This window comes from Macaca mulatta, chromosome 10, assembly GCF_049350105.2.
Source record: "Macaca mulatta isolate MMU2019108-1 chromosome 10, T2T-MMU8v2.0, whole genome shotgun sequence".
NCBI classification, from domain to species: Eukaryota; Metazoa; Chordata; class Mammalia; order Primates; family Cercopithecidae; genus Macaca; species Macaca mulatta.
The window spans coordinates 22,024,109-22,049,524 of record NC_133415.1 but is presented as its reverse complement, the minus strand read 5'-3'; the positions used below and the strand labels follow the sequence as shown (position 1 = coordinate 22,049,524).

General features: G+C 47.3%; 1 protein-coding gene and 1 long non-coding RNA gene across 10 annotated transcripts in view; one reads left to right on the top strand and one right to left on the bottom strand.

Moving 5' to 3' along the window:
* Positions 1–740: 740 nt before the first annotated feature.
* LOC144331854 (uncharacterized) lies at positions 741–20,382 on the top strand. The gene is made up of 3 exons (XR_013399416.1): positions 741–756; positions 16,924–17,925; positions 20,205–20,382. It is a non-coding gene; the product is annotated as an uncharacterized LOC144331854 (long non-coding RNA).
* The window catches only part of THOC5 (THO complex subunit 5), a 46,689-nt gene continuing 25,479 nt past the window's right edge, over positions 4,207–25,416 (bottom strand). For 4 of the 9 annotated variants that reach the window (XM_077950205.1, XM_077950203.1, XM_077950204.1 and 1 more), the window contains 13 exons: positions 24,724–24,856; positions 22,044–22,121; positions 21,487–21,527; positions 21,135–21,234; positions 18,884–18,992; positions 14,101–14,202; positions 13,134–13,230; positions 12,133–12,247; positions 10,386–10,489; positions 10,152–10,239; positions 7,932–8,047; positions 7,024–7,214; positions 4,207–4,398 (listed from right to left, as the gene is read on the bottom strand). In XM_077950205.1, coding sequence (XP_077806331.1) covers positions 4,335–4,398; positions 7,024–7,214; positions 7,932–8,047; positions 10,152–10,239; positions 10,386–10,489; positions 12,133–12,247; positions 13,134–13,230; positions 14,101–14,202; positions 18,884–18,992; positions 21,135–21,234; positions 21,487–21,527; positions 22,044–22,121; positions 24,724–24,856 — 1,338 coding nt within the window. In that variant the 3' untranslated portion in view covers positions 4,207–4,334. Of the gene's footprint in view, positions 4,444–7,000; positions 7,215–7,931; positions 8,048–10,151; positions 10,240–10,385; positions 10,490–12,132; positions 12,248–13,133; positions 13,231–14,100; positions 14,203–18,883; positions 18,993–21,134; positions 21,235–21,486; positions 21,528–22,043; positions 22,122–23,969; positions 24,003–24,723; positions 24,857–25,416 lie in introns of all 9 variants that reach the window. The other 5 variants (XM_028827866.2, XM_077950202.1, XM_028827865.2 and 2 more) reach the window with 3 other exon arrangements.

Sequence of the window (25,416 nt, the reverse complement as noted above, 5' to 3'; positions counted from 1 at the left end):
TGAGGTGAGGAGATTGACACCATCCTGGCTAACATGGTGAAACCCCATCTCTACTAAAAATATAAAAAATTAGCCAGGCATGGTGATGGGCGCCTGTAATCTCAGCTACTCAGAAGGCTGAGGCAGGAGAATTGCGTGAACCTGGGAGGCGGAGGTTGCAGTGAGCCAATATCGTGCCACTGCACTCCAGCCTGGGCAACAGAGCGAGACTCCATCTCAAAAAAAAAAAAAAAAGCACCCAGATGCTCATGCTGCTATCCAAGGTGCAGAAGAGAGCTGCCCAGAGAATCTGGCCCTGTAGAGTCATCAAGAAAAATGAGGAGGCCGGGCGCGGTGGCTCACGCCTATAATCCCAGCACTTTGGGAGGCCGAGGCGGGCAGATCACAAAGTCAGGAGATCGAGACCACGGTGAAACCCCGTCTCTACTAAAAATACAAAAAATTAGCCGGGCGCGGTGGCGGGCGCCTGTAGTCCCAGCTACTCAGGAGGCTGAGGCAGGAGAATGGCGTAAACCCAGGAGGCGGAGCTTGCAGTGAGCCGAGATCACGCCACTGCACTCCAGCCTGGGCGACAAAGCGAGACTCCGTCTCAAAAAACAAACCAAAAAAAAAAAAAACAAAAAAAAAAGAAAAATGAGGAAAGCGAAGGGAAGGGAAGGGAAGAAAGTACAGTGTCTTCCATAGAGACCAGGGCAGTCTATACCTGGGAATCTTGGTTAAAATACACTTCCTGGCTGGGCGGGGTGGCTCACGCCTGTAATCCCAGCACTTTGGGAGGCCAAGGTGGTGGATCACCTGAGGTCAGGAGTTTGAGACCAGCCTGGCCAACACGGTAAAACCCTATCTCTACTAAAAATACAAAATTAGCCACACACTTGTAATCCCAGCTCTTGGGAGGCTGAGGCAGGAGAATCACTTGAACCCAGGAGGTGGAGGTTGCAGTGAGCTGAGATCGTGTCACTGCACTCCAGCCTGGACGACAGAGCAAGGCTCAAAAAATAAAAATAAAAAAATACACTTCCTTGGCGCATCTCAGGTCAACTGAGTCAGAATATTTGGAATGAGACTTGGGTGTCTGTGTTTCTCATCAGGTGCTGGGATGGGTGACTCCCACACGGGCTGAAGTTCGAGGACCTCTGAGCTAGAGAGTACCTGCCTTTGGAATTCAAAGGACTGATGTGGACTGACGGTAGTGGTGGTGATTTAACAGCCATCGAAGGTATCATTCTCTTCTCCTTGCTAGGCTCAGGTTTCTTTTTTTTTCCAAATGGGGACTCACTATATTACCCAGGCTGGTCTTGAACTCCTGGGCTCAAGCAATTCTCCTGCCTCAGCTTTCTGAATGGCTTGGATTATAGGCACAAGCCACCATGCCCAGCAAGGCTTAGGTTTTCATCCGTAAAATGAAGGGCCCTGGTAGGGGAAGGAATTTATTACTTAGCTCTTCCTCTGAAAATCCTTATCCCTGGGATACTCAGTGATCAGCAGAGAGACCTGGAGGAATAGCTTTTATACTGGAGGTCTGCATTATTCAAAGAAAAAAAGTAAAAGTCCACTTGGGGGAATATGCTTATGATGGGGACCAAGCTTAACAGCATGTCATGGAGGGATAAAAAGTTCCATCAGGACATCACAAAAAATAAAATGTGTTTCCTCTTGGAGTTAGCAAACTTTATCTCTGCAACTACGTACTAATTCTCAAAAATTTTTACATTTCTACATCTTTTTTTTTTTCCCCAAGACGGAGTCTTGCTCTGTTGTCCAGGCTGGAGTGCAGTGGCACAATCTCAGCTCAGTGCAACCTCCGCCTCGGGGATTCAAGCAATTCTCCTGCCTCAGCCTCCCGAGTCGTTGGGATTACAGGTGTGCACCACCATGCCCAGCTAATTTTTGTATTTTTAGTAGATGGGGTTTCACCATGTTGACCAGGCTGGTCTTGAACTCCTGACCTCAGGTCATCTGCCCACTGGCATCCCAAAGTGCTGATATTACAGGTGTGAGCCACTGCGCCCAGCCCATCTTATTTTTTAAAATGAATAAAGAATGGAGTACTGATGGTGGGGGTCAAGATACACTTTTTGACAAAACTGTCCAAGAATAGTCTATGCCATCCTTTACTTTGACTTGCAGGAGTATTACAAAGGAGGTAATTTTATGAACATTTTAAAGGTTGTTACCTATCTTCCCAAGACTTTTCTTCATCCTTTGAGAATCAAACCATTATATTTTGAGGCACTTTTGTCATTACCATAAAGACTCTACTCAGGCCAGGTGTGGTGGCTCATGTCTATAATTCTAGCACTTTGGGAGGCCTAGGTGGGAGGATCATTTGAGCCCAGGAGTTTGAGACCAGCCTGAGAAAACTAGTGGGATCCCGCCTCTACAAAAAATTTAAAAATTAGCCAGGCATGGTGACACACGCCTGTGGTCCCAGCTACTTGGGAGGCTGAGGCAGGAGGATCACTTGAGTCCAGGAGAGGTTGAGGCTGCAGTGAGCTGTGTTCATGCCACTGTACTCCAGCCTGGACAACAGAGCAAGACCCTGTCTCAATTTTAAAAAATATATATTCTCCTCAAATGTTACCTGGTCTCACTGTCCTGTATCTCTGTATGTGATTGATTCTCCAACACCACTCTCGCCAACTCCATGAAATCCTGTAAGACTTAGAATTACTCTCTGTGAAGTACAGTTGATCTCTGAACAACAGTTTGGACTCTGTGGGTCTATTATATGCAGATTTCTTTTTTTTTTTAAATTTTTTAGAGATAGGGTCTTGCATTGTTTCCCAGGCTAGAGTACAGTACAGGCACAATGAATAGCTCACTATGACCTTGAACTCCTGGACTCGAGTCATCTGCCCACCTCAGCCTTCTGAGCAACTGGGACTATTGGTGGATACCACCACACCTGGCTAATTTTTAAATTTTTCATAGACACAGGGTCTCACTAGGTTGTTCAGGCTGGACCTGAACTGCTGGCCTCAAGGGATCCTCCTGCCTTAGCCTCCCAAAGTACTAGGATTACAGTCATGAGCCCCTGCACAGATTTTGTTCAATAAAATAACAGTGGTGCCTGCCTCTGCCTCCACCTTCTCCACCTTTTCTGCCTCTGCCATCCTTGAGACACCAAGACCAACCCCTCCACTTCCTTAGACTATTCAACCCTGAGACAGGATGTGAAGACCTTTATGGTGATCCACTTCCACTTACTAGTAGATATGTATTTCCTTCCTTATGGCTTTCTTATTTTTTTATTTTTGAGACGGAGTCTTACTCTGTTGCCCAAGCTCGAGCACAGTAGCATGATCTTGGCTTACTGCAACCTCTGCCTCATAGGTTCAAGTAATTCTGCTTCAGCCTCTTGAGTAGCTGGGACTACAGGCATGCACCACCACGCTTGGCTAATTTTCGTGTTTTTAGCAGAGACAGGGTTTCACCATGTTGGCCAGGCTGGTCTCAAACTCCTGACCTCAAGTGATCCACCCGCCTCGGCCTCCCAAAGCGCTGGGATTACAGACGTGAGTCACTGTGCCCAGGCCCCCTTACGACTTTCCTAATAACATTTTCTTTCCTCTAGTTTACTCTATTGCAAGAATACAGTGTACAAGATACAAAATATATATTGAAAATATGTACTATGTTAGCAGTAAGTAACTACTAATAGCATATTACTGGTCAACAGCAGGCTATTAGTTAAGTTTTTAGGGAGTCAAAAGTTATACACAGATTTTTCAACTGTGCAGGACAGGGGGTGTTGGTGCCCCTAATCCCTGAGTTGTTCAAGGATCAACTGAATTTGTCTTCTGTTTACACTGCACTGTCAGGCATTTATAACAGCCAACGATCAGAGACAATTTGTCCATCGGCAACCCTGACAGGGATAATGGGAAGAGCAGGTGGGGAGGGAACAGCTTTTGCTTTTTGTGCTCTGCTGCCTTTGGCTTCTCCTACCACCTCTTAACAGCAGGAACCTGGGATAATAAATACCAAGATCATGAGGACCTCACTCCCCAAAGCAGAAATAGGGTGTGCGTAGACAAGAGGTGAGCATCTCTCTGCAGCATTGGAATCTTTTTCCACTCTGCTTTTCTTGGCTGCTGAGAAAAAGTTTCTCTACAAATGCTTTTTCACACTGTGCCACAGCTCCCACCTGCCCTTCCAGACTGCAAAGCCACCCAGCAAGGAACCACAGACAAAGGCCACTGGTCAGGTGACGCTTTTTAATCGGCTGGTGTCTTTAGAGAATATCAAGAGTCACATGTGGGCCACAGCAGAAAGCAGAAGCCCAGGACTCAGGGTGAGGCCTTGGGGGAAACAACAGGCTGGGCGAGAGGTCAGCGATGGCTGAAGAATCCCTGAGGATGGTTGTATTTAAATGGCTTCATCCTGCTGGGACCCCTAGAGAAATAGGAGAACGGAGTAGTTAATAACACACCTTCCAGGCTGATAAAATAAATTATGGTTCATTCACACAAGGGAAAAAAAAAAAAAGAGGCAGAGTTCTATGACACAGAATGTTGCGAGAAAAGCATACAGCAGAACAACATATAAGGTGAGATACTATTTTTGTAAAAATGTCTTTTTGTGCTTGCTAATGAGTGAACACAAACTTGGAAAGGCCCTCACTGACAGTGGCACTTCAGGGACATAGCTTTGGGCACCCTCACTTTTTAGGATTGTTCCTTTTTTTTTTTTTTTTTTTTGAGACGGACTCTCTGTATCGCCCAGGCTGGAATGCAGTGGCACGATCTCAGCTCACTGCAACCCCTGCCTCCTGGGTTCAAGGGATTTTTGTGCCTCAGTCTCCCAAGTAGCTGGGATTACAGGCATGCACCACCACGCCTGGGTTTAGGTTGAGGTTTAGTTTAGGTTTCGCCATGTTGGCCAGGCTGGTGGAACTCCTGGCCTCAGGTCTCTTGCTGCCCATGCCAGCACTCTGCATCCTGGCCGGAGAGCCTTGCCTCTCACATCTACCAGCCATAGAGTTAACTGGATCTGAGTCACTGAAGGAGCACCTTCTCAGAATGTGGACAGAGGAGCTCAGCCTGGAGACACAACAAAGCCCTTCAAGAATGGGGTCCTTGGCCGGGCGCGGTGGCCCACGCCTGTAATCCCAGCACTTTGGGAGGCCGAGACGGGCGGATCACGAGGTCAGGAGATCGAGACCATCCTGGCTAACACGGTGAAACCCCGTCTCTACTAAAAATGCAAAAAAATTAGCCGGGCGAGGCGGCGGGCGCCTGTAGTCCCAGCTACTCGGGAGGCTGAGGCAGGAGAATGGCGTGAACCCGGGAGGCGGAGCTTGCAGTGAGCCGAGATCGCGCCATTGCACTCCAGCCTGGGCGACTAAGCGAGACTCTGTCTCAAAAAAAAAAAAAAAAAAAAAAAAGAATAGGGTCCTTTGGCCGGGAGGCGGAGGTTGCAGTGAGCCGAGATCATGCTACTACACTCCAGCCTGGGTGACAGAGTGAGACTCCATCTCAAAAAAAAAAAAAAGAAAAAAGAAAAAGAAATGGGTCCTTTGGGAACCATTGGAGAAGTGGAAATAAATGCCGGCCATGTGAGTTCCCACCCTGGAAATGTGTTAAAATGGGCTGGGCAGGTGGGAAGAGCTGAGGTCTCACACAAGCCCTCTAGGGAGAGCAAGTCCTAGAAGGTGCCAGCATCTGGCCACCAGCTCCACCTCCCAGCAGCCACTCAGAGCTGGAACTCATTATTATGAGACAACACAATGAACCAGGCCAGTGGAGGTGTCAGATGAGGTGAGAGGATGCTGGGACTGCTTCTAGGGGCTGGAACTGGCTGTCCGAGAACAAGGTGAGGGAGAGGTAAGGTACTGTTTAGACTGACAGGGAACAAGGAGGGATGTCCTAATTAGAAACTGATTAGAAACAGATTATCACTCTTCTTCCCAAACACTGCTCCTCCCCAACCTCACTCAGAAGGGAAGGGATGCCTGAGCAGTGACATCTGCAGTTCTGAAACTGACTCTTAAAAGAACATGAGTTAGGGAATGAAAGGGAAATAAAAGACCCAAAACGAAAGAGAAAGGAAAAGTAGCTGGAAGTGCCATGAGCCCAGACACTCTGAGTACCAAGCTGTCAGGAACTGCTGGCATTTTCCAAGTCCCAGTCTTGTGCCAGGAAGCTTTACATGAATTACTTCTGAAGCATCATGAGCTAGAAGGTATTACTTCCACCACTTCACTCTTCAGAAAATGGCAGTCGGGCGCAATGGCTCACGCCTGTAATCCCAGCACTTTGGGAGGCTGAGGCAAGCTGATCACTTCAACCTAGGAGTTTGAGACCAGCCTGGCTAATATGGTGAAACCTCATCTCTATAAAAACATTTAAATATTAGTTGGGTGTGGCAGTGCCTGCCTGTGGTCCCAGCTACTAGGGAGGCTGAGGCGGGAGGATCGTTTAAGCCCTGGAGGTCAAGACTGCAAGGCTGCAGTGGGCTATGATCGTGCTGTTGCACTCCAGTCTGGGCAAGAGAGTAAGACCCTGTCTCAAAGAAAAGAAAAGAAAAGAAAAAGTGGGGGGAGGGCTCAGAGCTAAGCAGAAGTGACTCTTCTAAGGTCCGCAGCAAAACAGAGATCTGCACTCCTCTGTCTTACTTCGAGGCTGGTTCCTTCTGTGCCACCTGACTGCCTAAGCTGCGGTTCTCACTGACAGGACAGTACCCTAGAAAGACCACAGCAGACTCCCTGGGTACAGGCGAGCATGCACAGAGTTTAAAAAGCTTATTTGGACAGCAAAAAGCAAACAAACTCTATTGTTTTCCACGGAAAGTATAGAAAATAAAGTTCAGCCAAATCCTCTTGGCCAATACCTGGCATTGTTTATGTGGTTGGGTGACCCACCTTCAGGAGGTGTTGGTGAAAAACAGGTGGACCAGGGTGACAGGCACAGGCTTGAAGGGGAAGTTTCAGGAAGAAGCAAGCTCTCCCCAGAAAATGTGGCTCTGATCTCTGCCCCACATCACTGTGAGAAGTCACCAGGGCCCCAGACCTCCCCTCACCTGAAGAGCCGCAGACACATCTTCTCCTGGGGAAATTCCTTGGGCCCCTCCACACTGTCGTCATGGCTCTCGGTCTCCAGGTAAACATCCAGCAGCACACACAGCCGCTGCAGCTGGTTGGTCAACAGCTGGTGGCTGGGCCAAGGGCCACACAGCTCCTTGTAGCACACATTGACTTCACCCTCCATGGCCTGTGCGGTGGGAAAGCCAGCATCTCAGCACTACCTTCCTGCGTTTGGGGGACCACAATGGCCGGGCTTCCATTCCTGGATGGGCCTGAGCGCTGATGCCTCTGTAGGAGCTGGGCCATCAGATCAAGCTAGACTGGCTTGTCCTGAGGCCCCCTCATCAAGGCAATGAGGTCTTCCTAATTTTGACCCGTAACTTTCCCTGCCTCGTATGCCCACAGCCAGGAAAACAGAGGTGTGCAGGGAAGGAGTCTCAAAATAAGACCTAAGTCAGAAGATGTTGGTTAAAAACGTGTTCCATGGCACGTTTGATTTAGTAGCTGCCACAGGCTGCTACTTAACAGCTGCAACGCTGATTAACAGCTACAATGCTGATTAACAGGTGCAACGATGTCATTCTTCATGTCATTCCAGTGCTTCTATAATGCTTCAGAGCTTATTCACATTTTTTTATAGGAGCCCAAGCCAATAATCTTTCAAGTAGGTATTTCTTCTTACTCTCTAAGTGGGGAAACCTGCGAACCCCAAGGTAGGCAAGTAGGTCTGGGCTCTTTCCTCTATTACACCACACAGGCTCCAGCAAATTCTGCAAATCCTGGCACAACCTTCTGTTTTGGGAATTAAGGCAGTGCCCAAGCCTTCAGCTGCAGTGGGTTCTGCCACGGCCACCTCCCCCGGGAGCTTTACCTGCTCCTCCCGTCATCCCCAGCTGGGTCTTACCCGAATGTTGTCATCATTGCTGTTGGTTTTCTCCCCTTTCCAGTTCAAACAGAGCTGGAAAACAGGTGGGATGGAGGAGTAGCCAGGATTCAACACCACAGCGGCCTGCAGTTTGGCTGGGAAGAGAGGAGAGAGGAGGAAAGCTCAGTTCTAAGACCCAGCTTACTAGCCATGGCAGCCTCCCCACTGCACCCCTGAGGCCAGCTCAGATGTCTCCTATTAATCTGAATGCTGCAGAGCACATTCTGGTACCAACTGTTCTAAAATGTCCTAAGTAGAATTGCCAGCTTGCAGAATGTGAGGTCCTATAATTGGTCTCTCCAAGGACTTTGACATATTTACTGTGCCACAAAGCTGTGGACTCCCCAGAGTCTGGTCCACCTTAGCTTTCTCCATGTGTTCTATTTGCTACTTTGATAGAAGTTTAATTGTCATTTCTTTATTTGCCAGCAAGCTAAGGATTTCTCCATGTGAAAGCTTACTATCTAATTTTTCAACAATATTGTGTATCAACTGTTACATCAAATACATTTTCTCTATTTTCATTTGATTTTTACATACTTTGTTACACAAAATTCTTTATACTAGCCAACATGTAGAGAGTCCTTACTGTATCCCAGGCACTGTGGTAAACCCTCTAGACACATTTTATTTCATCCTAACAGTAATTCTATGAGTTAGGTACTATTATCATCATCTTCATTTTACACATAAAGAAACAGGCTCTGACAGAAACTTCTCTACCATCAAATAATTGGAAAGTAGCAGTGCTGAGTTTAACCAGAACTGGCTGATACCAAAGCTGTGTTCATAATTACTAAACAAAATATTTGTGTTTTTGAACATACTCATTTTTTCTCTGGTGAAAGCCTTTGCCTTTTTCAACAGGAGGATATTTACGTTCTCAAGTGGGATAGGTTTGCCACTTCTTTTTAGTTATTTTTTGCAGGGGAGAGTTTAATTCTCTGACCACTAGTTATTCAAGTAACAGAGGAGAGGAGAGGAGAGGTTAACATAATTCTTCCCTAACAGTCAGAATATTAACTAAAAAGTTGTGGCCAGGCGTGGTGGCTCACGCCTATAATCCCAGCACTGTGGGAGGCCGAGGCGGGTGGATCACAAGGTCAGGAGATCGAGACCATCCTGGCTAACATGGTGAAACCCTGTCTCTACTAAAAATACAAAAAATTAGCCAAGTGTGGTGGCAGGTGACTGTAGTCCCAGTTACTCAGGAGGCTGAGGCAGGAGAATGGCGTGAACCCGGGGGGTGGAGCTTGCAGTGAGCCGAGATTGCGCCACTGCACTCCAGCCTGGGTGACAGAGCAAGACTCCGTCTCAAAAAAAAAAAAAGTGTGTGGTGGGGAAAGGATGGAAAGCAAATGTATAAAATCCAAATAGTGGTCACCTATTAGGAGAAAGGGAATAAAGTGGGATAGGGAGGCCTCAACCGTATCTGAAATAATTCAGCTTCTTCAGAATGTTTTTTTAGAAGACATGAAGAATAGAAAGAGAAGCAAGTGGGGTAGTGAGGACAGAAACTCTGATACCAAAGAGTTCAACTTTCCTTACAGTTCTGGAACTGTCTTAGAACTACAGACAACTTCCTCAGCTCAGCACCAAGTCTTGGGGGTGTCAGATCCCACAGGCAGTGCCAGGCTTGCCGCGCCTTGGGTGGGACAACAGCATAACAGCCGAAACACAGCATCCCAGGACTTCAGCAGGGAACCTGGCAGAGTTGGATGCCAGAAGAGGTGTGAAGAATCAGAGCTTTCAATGCCTTTGAAGTGAGAACAGGGACTGCAGAAGAGGGAGGGAGGCCCTGTGACCCTGCCCTTTACAACCTGAGAGTGACCCCTCAGCCCTGCTATGAAGAGGGAGAAAGAGGAGATGTCTGGTGTAGAGAGCGGTGAAGGAAAGAGCAAAGAGCTCAGGCTCAGCGCTCAGACTGGGCTTGTAACTAAGCCCGAATTTTACTCCCCAGTAAAATGGAAATGACAGCACCACCCCTAGGACTGTAGTGAGGGTTCAGTGAGACAGAGCGTGTGTGTGACTGTGTTGCAGAATGAGTCCTTGCTGAACAGGCTCTCACGATCATTATTATCTGTTAAGTCCTTGCAGCAGGATTCCAGGATCTTCTGCTTTCTTTGGGCAACCCCCAAGAGTGTTTGATTTTTGGCAGCGCCCTTTGTCTAGAACCCCTGTAATCACCAGAGCAATTACCTGTGCCCCTTTCGATGAGTGCCATGTAGTAGAGATTGGTGTCCCCAGCCAGTCCCGCATCCACAATGTCTTTGGTGAAATGCAGCTCCTAGAAGAGGTACCACAGACAAGAAGTGAACTACTGGCTCCTCTAGTTAAATCCCCTGCCCTTCCAATCAGGTGGCAGGAGCTGGAAGGTGACATGGTCCTGCATTCCTCAGGACAGTAAGGGTAACTTTTCACTCCTTCACCTACCATGTAATCCTCATGGGCAACTGTCACCCATTTCACCAGGCGAGAGACAACCTTGGCAGGGAAGAGGTACTGGCAATCACTGGTAACTGGCACAATGCCATGTTCTAAAAGAGAGCAAGACAGGTGACGTCACAGGTAGAAATCAGGTGCCACAGATGGGTAACTGGCATCCTCCTGGGGCTCTCTGAAGGGCTCAGATGGCCCGGCCAGCTATCCTGGTACACCTGGCACTCAAGTACCCAGGTCAACATGTGCCAGGAATGCAAGCATGTCAACCTGACCTTCACCCAGTGCTGTGTGCTTGTGGCCAGATCCAGTGCCAGCATTTACGGTGCTTTCTCTTTAATGCAAATGATAGCCTGCCAAAGAAAAACCCCTGCAGCCAGAACTAGGGAGGATGCCCCTGCAGCAGTTGACTGTTAATTAGATCAAACAGCCTAGAGGCCTGCATTTTCATAGCTGACCTTGATGGAGGAAACAACTGAAGTGTTGTGTGTCAGGGAGAAGAGCCAGAGAACTGCTCCAGGGTAAATTCCTGCTGGCATTTCAATAAGCAAATACGGCCAACATAGTAAGCGCTGTCCAAAATGACAAGCTCCCAACCTTGGGACAACAAACTCAGCAATGCTGATGGGGAGCAAGGCCCCATGGACAAACATCGGTGCTCTGGAGAGATCAGCAGCCATGTGGAGTCCAAGAACTGGTGGGGAGTGGTCTCCAGATGTGTCCTGGAAACCCAATGCCTTTCCTGACAGATACTCTTTTTTTCATTTATTTTTTTACTTTTTATTTTGAGATGGAGTCTCGCTTTGTTGCCCAGGCTGGAATCTTGGCTCACTGCAGCCTCCACCTCTCAGGTTCAAGCAATTCTCTGCTTCAGCCTCCTGAGTAGCTGGAATACAGGTGCATGCCACCATGCCCAGCTAATTTTTGTATTTTTAGTAGAGACGGGGTTTTACCATGTTGGCAGGCTGGTCTTGAACTCCTGATCTCAAGAGATCTGTCTGCCTTGGCCTCCCAAAGTGCTGTGATTACAGGCAAGAGTCACCGTGCCTGGCCCAGAGACTCTTTTAGATCAGAAAAATCTTGACCCCATCCCCCTGCCACTGTAAGCACCTTGAACATGGTAAGCATGTGACAATCATTTACTGAGTGAATAAACTAAAAGAAACTCCCAAATGCCACCACCTAAGTCAGTGGCTCATCATTATCACTTGGGAGCTTAGAAGAAAACATAGGCTCAGCCTCACCCTGGGGAACATCAGGTCGGTAGGCCTTGGGGAACAGATATGCGAGTCGCTCCCTGGACAGCTATATTCAAATAAGCTGACTGTGAGCCACAGAGCCAGGGGCAGGGGTTCACTGTGCTCAGTTCTTCTCCCAGCACTATGCTCAGTGCCAGGTATGAATCAGGATCTCATTAAATATGTGTCGAATGCACATCAAAATCTGCAATGCATGGCCTAGGATGAGTTGCCCCTGACCAATCCACAAACCTGTGCTACCCAATGGCTCTGTGCCTCCTCTGTGAGGCAGGACAGCACTGACGGCTCTAAGGGGGAGCTCAGCCCTCTCCCTGGACAGGCCTGGAGCTCTCTCCAGTGGCTCTGCCAAGATGCCCACTCTGTAAAGCCAGGAATCCAGGTCTTGTATTTGTCATCAGGATTCAAGTTTTAAGTGAAAGGCTAAGTTGTTGTCTGTGTGTTACCTGAGTGACTCTTAAACCACCACCCCATCATCAGCTTACCTAGGGATGCAAACTGTTTGTGGAGGGCCAGGCGGGACTGCACCCTGGTCTTCAGAAGTTTCATGGTGGTCTCCATGTGGCTGGCGCTCAGCGAGTGGTCAGCAATCACTGTTTGCTGTGAGGTGAGTGACAATGAGACACACACACGAGTGCTCCCCCATCCCTTCCTCTGGGCACCATCTCTCTCCTGGGACCTGCCTGCCTGCAACATCCTGGATTATCCGTGCCCCAAGATGGGTACTTTAGACATGGCAGGGTTTATCTGCTATGACAGGCCAGATGCTGAGTCCTGGCAGAAACAACACAGTATGCTGGGTTCTTGAGAAGCTGTGTCCAACTCCTGAGGAAAGGCAGGCTTCTGCTAAGGGGCCAGGCCCCCTGGATTTCTGCTCATGCCTCATATTTGGCACCTGCACACAAGAACAAGGGCAGCAGAGCCTGCAGCCATGAGTCCCAGAGCAAGGACTCAAGCTACCTGGGTCTAGAAGGCTACTAGGCTCAGAGAAAAGGCAAAAGGTACCTAAACTCTTGTAAGTCTAAGACATTTTAGTGTCCTGAGTGGACAGAAGACAGGTCACAGCTCTGAGGGGACACGTTCTGCCAGTTCAAAACTCCAAAGGCCATGACAGGCCTTTTTTTTTTTTTTGAGACAGAGTTTTGCTCTTGTTGCCCAGGCTGGAGTGCAGTGGCTTGATCTCGGCTCACTGCAACCTCCACCTCCCTGGTTCAAGTGATTCTCCTGCTTCAGCCTCCTGAACAGCTGGGATTATAGGCACGTGCCACCACACCCAGCTTTTTTGTATTTTTAGTACAGACACGGTTTCATCATGTTGGCCAGGCTGGTCTTGAACTCCTGACCTCAGGTGATCCACCTGCCTCGGCCTCCCAAAGTACAGGGATTATAGGTGTGAGCCACCATGCCTGGCCTGGCTTTTCTAGAGTCTATACAGGAAGAGAGGAGGTAAGCTCCTCAGCCAAGTAGATGAGATCAGTGTACAGACCTGGGGCTGCTCTTTGGGGAAGTGGAGGCCACCAAGCTTCTGTACCCACAAGTAGGGGTGACCTAGCTCAAGTACATAGTCGCTCAAAGTCAGGATGCTGCAGAAAAGAAAATAAATAAAATTGTGCTGTAAGTCATTTCTGCTGTGGTCCCAGGATACAGCCCTCCTCCAATCCTCCCATGCCCTCCAGACCAGCCAGTCCTGCAGGTTTGGCCATGTTTACAGCCAGGCTGCTGGCAGAGCCCTTCCACTCTGTCAGTTCCCTACTGTGAATTTCATCTCTCTCATATTCACTTTCCTCTTTTTTCCTTTTCTTCTTGCAGCCTCAACTCATAAGCAAATATCAAATACAAAGGCAGTGTACTAATGTCTTTATTGGTCTACCAATTTAGAAAATATTTTAAAAATTAATCCTCAGATAATTAAAACGTCATTTTTATTGTATCACATATTATTATGCTTCCAGAGGGGTTGTTTTTCTTTTTGTTTTTGTTTTGAGACAGGGTCTGGCTCTGTTTTCCCCAGGCTGCAGTGCAGTGGCATGACCATGGCTCACTGCAGCCTCAACCTCCTGTGCTCATGCAATTCTCCCACCTCAGCCTCCCCAGTAGCTGCGACTACAAATGCCTGCCACCACGCCTGGCTAATTTTTGTATTTCTTGTAGAGACAGGGTTTTGCCATGTTGCCCAGGCTGGTCTCGAACTCCTGAGCTCAAGGAATCCACCCGCCTTGGCCTTCCAAAGTGCTGGGATTATAGGCATGAGCCACCACACCCAGCATGTTTCCGAGTTTTTATCCTTCCACCCTTTTCTGTGATCTCCCTTTGCCTTGTAAGCAAGAAAGAACAAGCATTCCCTTCCTATCCTCTAGGTTACCTCTGGCCCTAACAGGTCTCCAGCATTTAGCTTGAGCCACCAGAGAAACTCAGAAGTAGAGAGCTAGGAGAAGAGGAAACTGCTGACTCACCCAACTTTATCAAACTGATACTGATTGGCTGGATTCGGAGTTTTCTTTCCATGATCCCCAGGATACAAGCAACTCAGGACTGAGTCAGGAGACAGCAAGTCACTAGAAAAGGAAAAACAGTCCACAGTGAGAATGCAGCCAACATCTTTCTTCAACATAAGCTTGGGCAATTCGGGATGGTAATGCCACATCTCACTGATGCCAGCATTTATTGAAGGCTTTCTGCAGGCCAGACCCTTTATATGCTTGAGGTCATTGCATCCTTACAACCCTATAGGGAGGATTATCATTTCCATTTTATAGAGGAAAAACTCAAGGCTCTAAAAGATATGGCTTGTTCAAGATCACACTGCTAGTAAGTGCTAGAGGTGGGTTTATATTGTCTGATCAAACAGACTAGTACTCTTAATCATTAATTTTTAAAAACTCATCCCTTCAAGATTTATATGGTGCCCAGGACCTTACCTCAGAGGAGCAAAGTCCCATGACACCAGCAATAGAAATCATTTCAATTTTCATAAAAGCAGAACAGACTCCTTTCTGCTACAGAGAGAACAAGTGTGCAGCTTTGGTGCTATGTCTATCTCACTTTGACCACATCTTATGCTAATCACAGAAAAAGGGCCCCTGTACGTTCCCAGAAAAAGATACAATCACATACATTGGAGACAAGGTGACCCAGCACTACAAGCGGAGAGAAATAGTGATGCTACTGCCACCCACCTGGGATGGTTCGGGCACAGTTTGTCATTAAACATGACAAGCAAAGAAGAGATAATGTGGGAGGGTAATGTAGTGATTTTATCACAAAGGATGACAAGGCCCATTCTTTCCCTGAACCAAAGTGGGTTCTCCCTCATCTTTCCATGAATAACATCAGGAGCAACTTGGGCAGCACGTGCCTATCCTGCGTTTTGGCCCCAGCATGCCTTCAGGAACTCCACACTGGGACAGTGCAGGCTTCCAGCTCTTCCCTACTCTGTCTCACTGAGTATCCCTGTTCCCCAAGGTCTTCGCCCCCTTCACCGCCTCAAACGGAGAACTGACTACAAAACAAATAAAACGTTTCAGTCTTTTAGCAAGTGTTAAGGGACTATTACCAACAGACTGAATCAATCTATTAGTAAATAAATAAAACAGAACTAAAACTGCCCACGATGAAGGTTATTAATTGACAAAACCTGAAGAAGGAATCAACCCTTCTTGGCAAAATTTATATCTGCAACATGTGGCTCAAGACAACTGCACTTGGTAAAAATGAACATAAAAGGAAAGGCTCTTTATAGTCATAAAAATATAACACCAAAACAAAAAAATTTCTCAACCAGTCAAATCTTATAAAATTTTGATAAAAAATAAGGGATTACAAAAACCTTAGTGGTCGGGTGCAGTGGCTCACGCCTGTAATCCCAGCACTTTGGGAGGCCGAGGAGGGGAGATCACGAGGTCAAGAGATCGAGACCATCTCTACTGAAAATACAAAAATTAGCCCAGCATGGTGGCACGAGCCTGTAGTCCCAGCTACTCGGGAGACTGAGGCAGGAGAATTGCTTGAACCTGGGAGGTGGAGGTTACAGTGAGCTAAGATCGCACCACTGCACTCCGGCCTGGGCGACAGAGCGAGACTCAGCCTCAAAAAAACAAAAAACAAAAAACAAAACATTAACTCTCAAGACTAGCCTGGCCAACATGGCAAAACCCCATCTCCACTAAAAATACAAAAATCAGCTGGGCATGGTGGCGCATGCCTGTAATCTCAGCTACTTGAGAGGCTGAGGCAGGAGAATCATTTGAATCGGGCAGGTGGAGGTTGCACTGAGCCAAGATCACACCACTGCACTCCAGCCTGGGCGACAGAGAGAGAGTCCTTCTCTAAATAAATAAATAAATAAATGAAATAAAATAAAATAAAAACATTAACTCTGTCAGGTAGAATTTTTAAAAATTCTCTAATGAATTAACAGATCTAGGCAACAGCTGTCAATGACAGTAACATCACAAAAACTGAGAGAGCCTCTGCTTCTTGATGCAAGTATTCAACAACTATGACATAGTCCTGCCCTCTACCCAACCCACCACCGCAAAAAAAATATAATCCGATCAAGTCTTTAAGCCAACTCCCCGTTCACAAGAACACACAGGGAGAAAGACGAACACATTTAACGTATCCGATACCACAGGGACGTAGTTCTCAAAATCCAGACTAGGTAGAACCTACAGAGCAAACGACCCATTTTCTCCAACAAATAAAAAGATGGTGGAAAGCCCAAGACAATGAATCTTACGAGAAAACAAAAAAGATGGCAGGACATTCTGATAAGAAGACACTTGAGAGAAGCTTTGCTCATTGGCAATGTATGGGCCTTATCGTGATCCAGACCCAAAACACAAAACTATTAAAAAAAAAAAATTGTTTATCTGAAACCCCCCTCCCCCCAAAAAATGTATGAAAAAATCGGGGAAATTAGAATGATAGTACACGATATCCAGGAATTAGTATGAGAATATATCCTTATGTTTTAATAGATAAATCAATAAAACTGTATGCCAGGTTGGTGTCTTCATGTGGCCAAAGGCAGCCTGGATTTGAGCAAAGGCTTGTGGGCTGGCAGTCCAGAGTCTTGGGCTTTAAGTCCAATGCTGTGATAAGTGGTTGTATGCTCCCTGGACCTCAGTTTCTCTATTTGTAAAATAGGGGGATGAGCTAGACAACACCTGAAGGAATAAAAGACCTAATCCCAGTTTCACAGTGGCATCTCCTTTTAAGTCTCCTCCCTGTTTGGGGGTCAGAGCCCACCTGCCAATGACAGCAGTGGTACACAGATCTCGCTGACTTTGAATCATAATTCTCCACTCTCTACCTGTGACCTTGAGGCAACCCCTTAACTGTCCAGAGCCTCAGTTAACTCACCTCGTAGAGTTATTGTGAAAGTTACAAGAGTCAATGATGATAAATCAGCTGTCCTTTACCAAGTGCTTCATCTATGCTAAGCATTTGACCTGACTCTTCACAAGCACCCTGGCAGGGGATATTATAATTAACAACCACAGAGCGAGGAAACAGATTCTGAGGCCAGGTATACAGCTTAGTGAAGAGCTGGAGGTGAGCATGCAATAAAGCCAGGCTGCAGCCCTGTTATTAGCATGTAGGGCACCTAAGAAATGAACAAGCAGAAAGTTCATGATGAGCTCTACCACGATCTGGGGGCCCTAGAGCTCCTCACTGAACTGAGAGCCCTGGACAGTGTCACTGGGTGCTCAGAAGCAAGCCCTGGGCTCCCTCTGCTGGGGTCAGATGGGAATAGGGTCAGTTTCATCCAGAGCACCCCTGGGGGGGGGGTCCAACAACACTCTCAGGCACAGCAACCAAAGCTGCTGTGGACTGAAGGGGATGTGGACTCTAAGAGCAGAGTCTAAAACCCAAGAGACACCATCATCATGGGGAACTGGAAGGGGTGGAAAGAGCCCTGCTCCACCAGGCACCAGAGCTATACCTCCCTAAGCCTCAGTGGTCTTTCTACAGCTGACAGTGGGACTAGGTCAGGGCAGTGCTCTTGTGAATGGAAGCTATTTCACCCTCAGAACCCCTTGACCCTTCCTCCCACCCATGTTTGCAGAACAAGGATGTCATGATTGGGCTGGGTACAGTGACTCATGCCTGGAATTCCAGCACTGAGAGAGGCAGAGACAGGAGGACTGCTTGAGGCCAGGAGTTCAAGACCACCCTGGGCAACATAGCAAGATCCCATTTCTATAAAATAAAAATAGAAAGTCAGCCAGGCATGGTGGCATGCACCTGTAGTCCTAGTTACTCAGGAGGCTGAGGTAGGAGGATCACTACAGCCCAGACATTTGAGGCCACAGTGAGCTATGATCATGCCATGGTCCTCCAGTCCGGGCAACATAGTGAGACTGTGTATCAACAAAAATATAAATTAAAAAAAAGAACACTGGCCGGGCGCGGTGGCTCAAGCCTGTAATCCCAGCACTTTGGGAGGCCGAGACGGGCGGATCACGACGTCAGGAGTTCGAGACCATCCTGGCTAACACGGTGAAACCCCGTCTCTACTAAAAAATACAAAAAACTAGCCGGGCGAGGTGGTGGGCGCCTGTAGTCCCAGCTACTCAGGAGGCTGAGGCAGGAGAATGGCGTAAAAACCCGGGAGGCGGAGCTTGCAATGAGCTGAGATCCGGCCACTGCACTCCAGCCTGGGCGACACAGCAAGACTCCGTCTCAAAAAAAAAAAAGAACACTGTAGTCAGGGCCTTCCTGGGGAGGCGATGATGGCTGTCATTACTGTGCCTCTGCTCACTCTTCTCAAAACTCTCACAGGGACCCACCACAGTCCTCCCACCACCCAGATAAGGACATGGGCTTGGGCTGCGCTGGGGAGCAAAAATCCCAGCACCTTGGGATAGAAAGAGAAAAGGGAAAGAGTGGCCTAAATTTGTCAACCTGCTAATCTCTGCCAAATCTCATTTTCTATTCACACACTTTCCACTGGTAGCAAAAAGCTGGTGCTCTGCCCCACCTACTCAATTTGCAAATATGCTGTTGTCACTTCTATCATCTTCTGTGTAGCAAGAGGACTTCATAAATTAAAGAATGCTTTCTAAGATACCAGCAAATGTGCCAGGACTTCTGGTCCATCTGGATACAAGACAAGTCAACACAGCTGTGGACCTCTCCAGAGCCAGAGGGAGGAACCGAGAGCAGCCCCGCAAAGAGGCTCTCACCACCTCCCCATCCCGTGTGTCACTGCCCAGAGCGCCTGCCCAGTACCCTGCACTGATGGGGGTGATCAGCTCTGTGGCGGTTGTCACTTTGGCTTTTACTGTCATGATGTTGAGGTTCATGAGGTAGTAGAAAGTCAGGTGAAGCACGCTGTCATCTGGAGGGGAGGAAGACGAGAGAATTTATGAGTCAAACACTCAGAGCAGAATCAACAGAGTCATAGGGAGTAGCAAGGGAGCGGGGTAATACGTTGAAAACCTAACCACTAGGTATTATGCCCACTACCTGGGTGACGGATCATTCATACCCCAAACCTCAGGACCACACAAAATAGTGTAACAAACCGGCACATGTACCCCCAGAATCGAAAACAAAAGTTGAAATTATAATAAAAAAAGAAAAAGAAAATCAGAATCATAGAAAAATTCAAACAGACTTTTACAATCATTTACTATAAAAACAAAATTGGCCGGGCGCAGTGGCTCACGCCTGTAATTCCAACACTTTGGGAGGCCGAGGCGGGCGAATCAGGAGGTCAGGAGATCGAGACCATCCTAGCTAACAAGGTGAAACCCTGTCTTTACTAAAAATACAAAAAAATTAACTGGGCGTGGTGATGGGCGCCTGTAGTCCTAGCTACTCAGGAGGCTGAGGCAGGAGAATGGCATGAACCCAGGAGGCGGAGCTTGCAGTGAGCTGAGATGACGCCACTGCACTCCAGCCTGGGCAACAGAGCAAGACTCCATGTCAAGAAGGAAAAAAAAAAAATCACGACAGTAATATAGTGAATAAAAAGAAGCAAAGAGAGCACCTACAAATTCTTTGCTACTCTTCCCACCAACAGGTAGGGCTTAATTTCTCTGCCCTTGAGCATGGGCTGGACTTAGTGACACAGCTTCTAACAAATACAAGATATAATGGGAACCACGTGATCAAGGTCAATATCAGCAGAAATAAGACAGTGATATCAGGTAGCCCTGATATGACATGATAGCAAGGATCTCATCTATGCTATTCTCCCCCAAAATCCATAATCTCAAGTCTAATCAAGGTCATGAAACACAAGGAAAGACTGAGAAACTGTCACTGCCTGGAGGAGACTTAGAAGCATGGCAACTAAATGCACTTTGAGACCCTGGCTTGGATCCTGGAACATAAAAAGGACATTAATTGAAAAAGGAAGAAACTAAAAAAATTCTGTCATTTAGTTAACAGTATTGGACCAATGAAATTAAGAGTGGTGTGGATCACTGGTAATCATACCATCTATAATTAAGATGTAACTTTAAGGGAAGCTGAATGAAGAGTATATAGGAACTCATATTATTTTGGCAAGTCTTCTATGAGTCTAAAATTATCTCAAAGTCAGCCATGGTGGTGCATGCTTCAGTCCCAGCTACTTAGGAGGCTGAGGCAGGAGAATCATTTGAGCCCAGGAGTTCAAGACCAGCCTGGGTAACATGATAAAACCCCATCTCTAAAAAAAATACAAAAATTAACTGGCATCATGGCACGTGCCTGTAGCCCCCACTACCTGGGAGGCTGAGGTGGGAAGAACGATTGAGCCCAGGAGGTTGAGCTGTAGTGAGCCGTGATCATGCCACTGCACTCCAGATGACAAGAGTGAGACCCTATCTCTAAAAACAACCAACCAACCAGCAAAAAGACAACCAGTGTGTAGAGCCTATTTCCATTTGTGTAAAAAATAAAGTGGGAAGTGGATAAATATACATTTGTATAAAAGCTTCTAGGTGCAAAGAATCTTTCTGGAAAAAATATAAGAAGTCTGTAATAATGGTTGCCCTTGGAGGTGAGACCTAGGACTGGTATCTAGGAACCTGGGGTGGGAGGGAAACTTAAATTTTATTGTTAGCTCTTATACTGCTAGAACATTTTATTATGTGGTAGTTTTTCATACAAACCAACTTCAAAACATACACTCTGCAGAATACAAAGTTCTACTTATATTTACCAAATTAAACATGTTGGTCTTATTACTCAAAACCTGTATGCTTTTGCAACTTGTTCTAGATATTTGACTTGCCAGATTCAGAAAGAGGTGTGGTTTTCTCAAGCTTCTGCCTTATGTGACTGGAGTTTTGTTGCTATGTTGTTACGGTTATGACTTAACAACAAAAAGAAACAAATTCCATGCAAAACAATAAGGAAAGACAAAGCAACATGAAATGGGAATTCTTTGTTGGGCAAATAGGCGTCTGGCTCCTGGACCCTCTGCATCTGCAGCTAGGTGAACTCTTAGGTGCTACAGATCCCCTAAACAAGGTGAGTGTAGCCAGACCTTTGCACTTCAGGTCGAGCATGACGGACAGTGGGTGCCTCTTCAGCATCTCTTTGCGTTTGTCGTCCAACTGAACCCCCAGCGTGGGTCTCCGGCGTTTCTGGACAAAGGAATGTGCCAAGCTGATGAGCACCGGTCATACCAATCTCCCCTTCCCTCTCCCAACCAGCCAGGCCTCAACCCTACTGCCTGGCACCTGCTGCTTCAGCTAGCTGGGTTGCCAGACTCCCCTCCCAGCAGCCTTTTCTTTCAAACCTCTTTCTTCTGCTTCTAGGGAGGATGGCACCTGCAAACAAGCATGCCCCAGTGCATGCAGCTGCTTGATGCTCCCATAAAAGAAAGTGGTTCTCACCGTGGTCTGCTCCTCCTCAGCATCCGAGTCACTCTCGTCATCTGCAGCCACAGAGAGAAGGCAGCTAGAGGTGAGGGGGCTCCAAATGCTCCCTAAAGCACTCCAACCCACATGGCATAAAGGGGCCCTGACTCTGTCTTTGGTAAATGAGTTTCTCTATAACAAATAATAAATTAACTTGCTGCTTCTTATTCAGTATAGAAAACATGGTGAAGAAAAAAGAAAAAAGGCCTTACTTGCTTTACCTTATTTAATCCACATAACAATCCTACATGAGGTGTTACTATCTGTTTTCACAAATGAATAAGCTGAGGCTCTGAAATGTTAAATACCTTCCTCGGGGTCAGTCGGCTAGTGAGTGGCAGGGCTGAAATCCACGGGCAGCACCTTGTGACTCCGGGGAGCGAGCTCTCTTTCCTGTCTACCCCAGGATGCTAGGACAGTCAAGTCAAGCTTCCTGCTACACAGAACCAGTCCAGCTGGTTCTCCAAAGACCAGGACTGCCCTTGGATGGTGACTTGGTGTCGCTGGGGGAGGAATCCCAACCACCACATTACCTTGGGAGTCCTCTGGAGGCTTGAAAAGAGCCTTGGCTTCATCCACACTGCCTTCGATTGCCACAGATAACGTCTTATCTGGGGGGCAAGAAAGAGTCTGGTAGGAAAGCTGCTGAGGAAAGGTGCTAAGCAGCACGAGTAGGCCAGCTCTGGGGCTGCATTTCTCTCACTTCTGCCCAGCTCCTTGCTGACTAAGGGTGGAACGGCAAAAATCCTTGCTCCAGATGAAGGGAAACAAGGTGGGAAACTTAAGTCTTTTTTTTCTGTCATTTACTGAGAACAAACAACTTAAGTACAAATTCCTAAACCAGCATCACCTGAAACTAGCAGGGAATGCCTCTCTTTTTTGGTGCACACCAAAGCACAGAAATTCAAACTGAGGGCCTAAAGCCACATGGAACTCCTCTGCCAATTGTCTTAGAGGTTCTTATCCAGAAATCCACACCTGTCCACATCCCAGAAACAATGATTCTCACCTAAGTGCTTTTTCTTTATTCTACACTATACCAAGCACATGGCTGCCACTGTCTCACTTAACTGGGAGGCAGTAGGACAGTGAATAGGAACTTGGATCTTGCAGTCTAGTCCCAGACCTGAGTCCCCACCTAACCAATTCCCAAACACATGACCTGGAAAGTTATGTCACTGTCTGAGCCTCAGTTTCTATATCTATGAAATGGGGACTTGAAAAATAGTAGCTGCTGGGCACGGCGGCTCACGCCTGTAATCCCAGCACTTTGGGAGGCCGAGGCAGGTGGATCACCTGAGGTCAGGAGTTTGAGACCAGCCTGGCCAAGATGGCAAAATCCTGTCTATACTGAGAATACAAAAATTAGCTGTGTGTGGCGGCATGTGCCTGTAATCCCAGCTACTTGGGAGGCTGAGACAGGAGAACTGCTTGAATCCAGGAAGTGGAGGTTACTGTGAACTGAGATCATGCCACCGCACTGCGGCCTGGGCAACAGAGTGAGACTCTGTCTCAAAAAAAAAAAAAAAGAAAAATAGTAGCTACCCCATTAGTGGTGGCGACTGAATGAGCTGATGCTTGTAATTTTAATTATAAAATTATTAAAAATTAATTTTTAGGCTGTGCGTGGTGGCTGATGCCTGGTTGGGAGGCCAAGGAGAGTGGATCACCCAAAGTCAGGAGTTCGAGACCAGCCTGGCCAACGTGGTGAAATCCGTCTCTACTAACTATATAAAAATTAGCCGGGCACAATGGTGGGCACCTGTAACCCCAGCTACTTGGGAGGCTGAGGCAGGGAGAATTGCTTGAACCCGGGAGGCAGAGGTTGCAGTGAGCCGAGATCATGCCACTGCACTCCAGCCTGGGTAACAGAGTGAGACTCCGTCTCAGAGAAAAAAAAAAAAAAATTTAATCCTCACAACAACCCTACAGGAGTAATACATTATTATAGCCATTTTCAGATGGGAAACTTAAGGCTCAGAGAAGCTAGACATCACAGCCACATGGCTGATAAACCAGGGTTCAAGACCAGGTCTGTTCAACTTAAGCTTGGCCTCTCCAGCACATAAGCTAACAGCCTGTTGCATACACCAGGTGTGACTGTGACACCTTATTGAGTGATGTCTTGGGACCCCCCTCTGAGGGTCCAGTGCTGTGAGGTCAGACAGGCCACCACCTTCCAACTCCACTTTTAAGGGTACATATAGTCCCAAGAACCTGAAATGGTTTGCCTAGCCACACAAAAGAGGGATGGCAAACTTCCCCCAAGTGGCTGACCACTGCCTTATCTATGGCAACCCTATGTGAATCACCACCCTTCACCCCAAACAACTAGTTGCTCCCATCAGTCACTGGCAAACGCCAGACTATTTTTTTCAGTCATTTAATATTAGCATTCTACAGGAACATCAGAATGGAACAGGCCAATTTTAAACATAAAAGAAAAGAAAATTACTCACCCTGTCTAGGGGGCTGGGAGGATTTCATATGAGCTGATGATGGAAACAGGAGGGAGAACAAAGGGGAGGGGAGGACCAGAAGGACGAGGAAGACACAAGAAGAGAGACAGTAATGTGTTGGTGCCCTCGGTGGGAAGAGAAGCAAGCACTGGTGCAGTATATGTCTGTCTGATGTGGTGGGGTGGGGTTGGGGAGAAAATTTAGGTGCTGGGTGAAAGCTGCATTAGGGCAAAAGGCAGGGTCTCTAAAATTTTCTCAAAACCCTAGCAGAGTCACAGGCTGCCCTCAAGCTTAATGAGGACATATCTAACCTGGAAATCCACAACAAAGGCATGCAGCTGATTCAAGACATGGTGAAAGCCTGGGAGAGCTGGCTGAGACCTGTATTCACCAGGCACCCCCACCCTGAAGCAGAGCAAGAGGCACTGATCTAACTGCCAAGCGTGCCTTGATGGGGTGAGCACCTGGAAGCCCAGATAGGCTGCCTGGGCTCTGCACCCAACAGCTGTCCAGTCAGGCTCACGAATGACTCAAAGCCACCCACGGTGAAATACCCATCAGGTATTAATCCAGCCTTAGGCCGGTTGGTCAGAGCAGCCATGCTGGGCAATGCAGAGGGAAGAAAGCTTCTGTCACCTGAGGGCTTCGGGGCAGGACTGAGAAATTTCCTGAGCACGTACTGCTTCCAACTGATTCACTCGGCCACAGCTGCTGCTCCCACAGCCCCTCGTCCTCACCCAGCCCCCATACTCACCACAGGCCTGCCCATATGCAGTGGCCTGAACAAAGAGGACATAGAGGGGAGGCGGCAGGTGCCTGGCTGTCTCATACTGCTTGTGAGCCTGGTCGAATGGCATAAACAGGTACTCCTGCACCGGAAGGGAAGCCTGCACACAAGAGACAGATTTTTGTTCTTCCTTTTTTAGCCAGTCCACACAGGAACAAGTGGCTACTGAGTGACTATAAACCATTGTTTATAAAAGTGATACATGATAAACTAATAGAACTAATAGGTGGATAAAAGCTCAATATAAACAAAATTATATTTCTTTATACTAGCAACAAACAGTAAGAAAATAAAATTGTTTTATTTTACTTACTGTCAGGGTACCCTGGCTCATGCCCGTAGTCCCAGCACTTTGGGAGACTGAGGCAGGAGGATCACTTGAGGCCAGGAGTTCAAGAGCAGCCTGGGTAACTTAACGAGATGCCATTTCCATAAAAAATAAAAATCAATTTTAAAAAAAAGAAATTATAAAAAGATGCCATTTCAATACCATCAATAAAACATCAAATAAGAATAAACAGGCCGGGCATAGTGGCTCACGCCTATAATCCCAGCACTTTGGGAGGCTGAGGCAGGAGGATCACCTGAGGTCGGAAGATCGAGACCAGCCTGACCGACATGGAGAACCCTGTCTCTACTAGCTGGGCGTGGTAGCATATG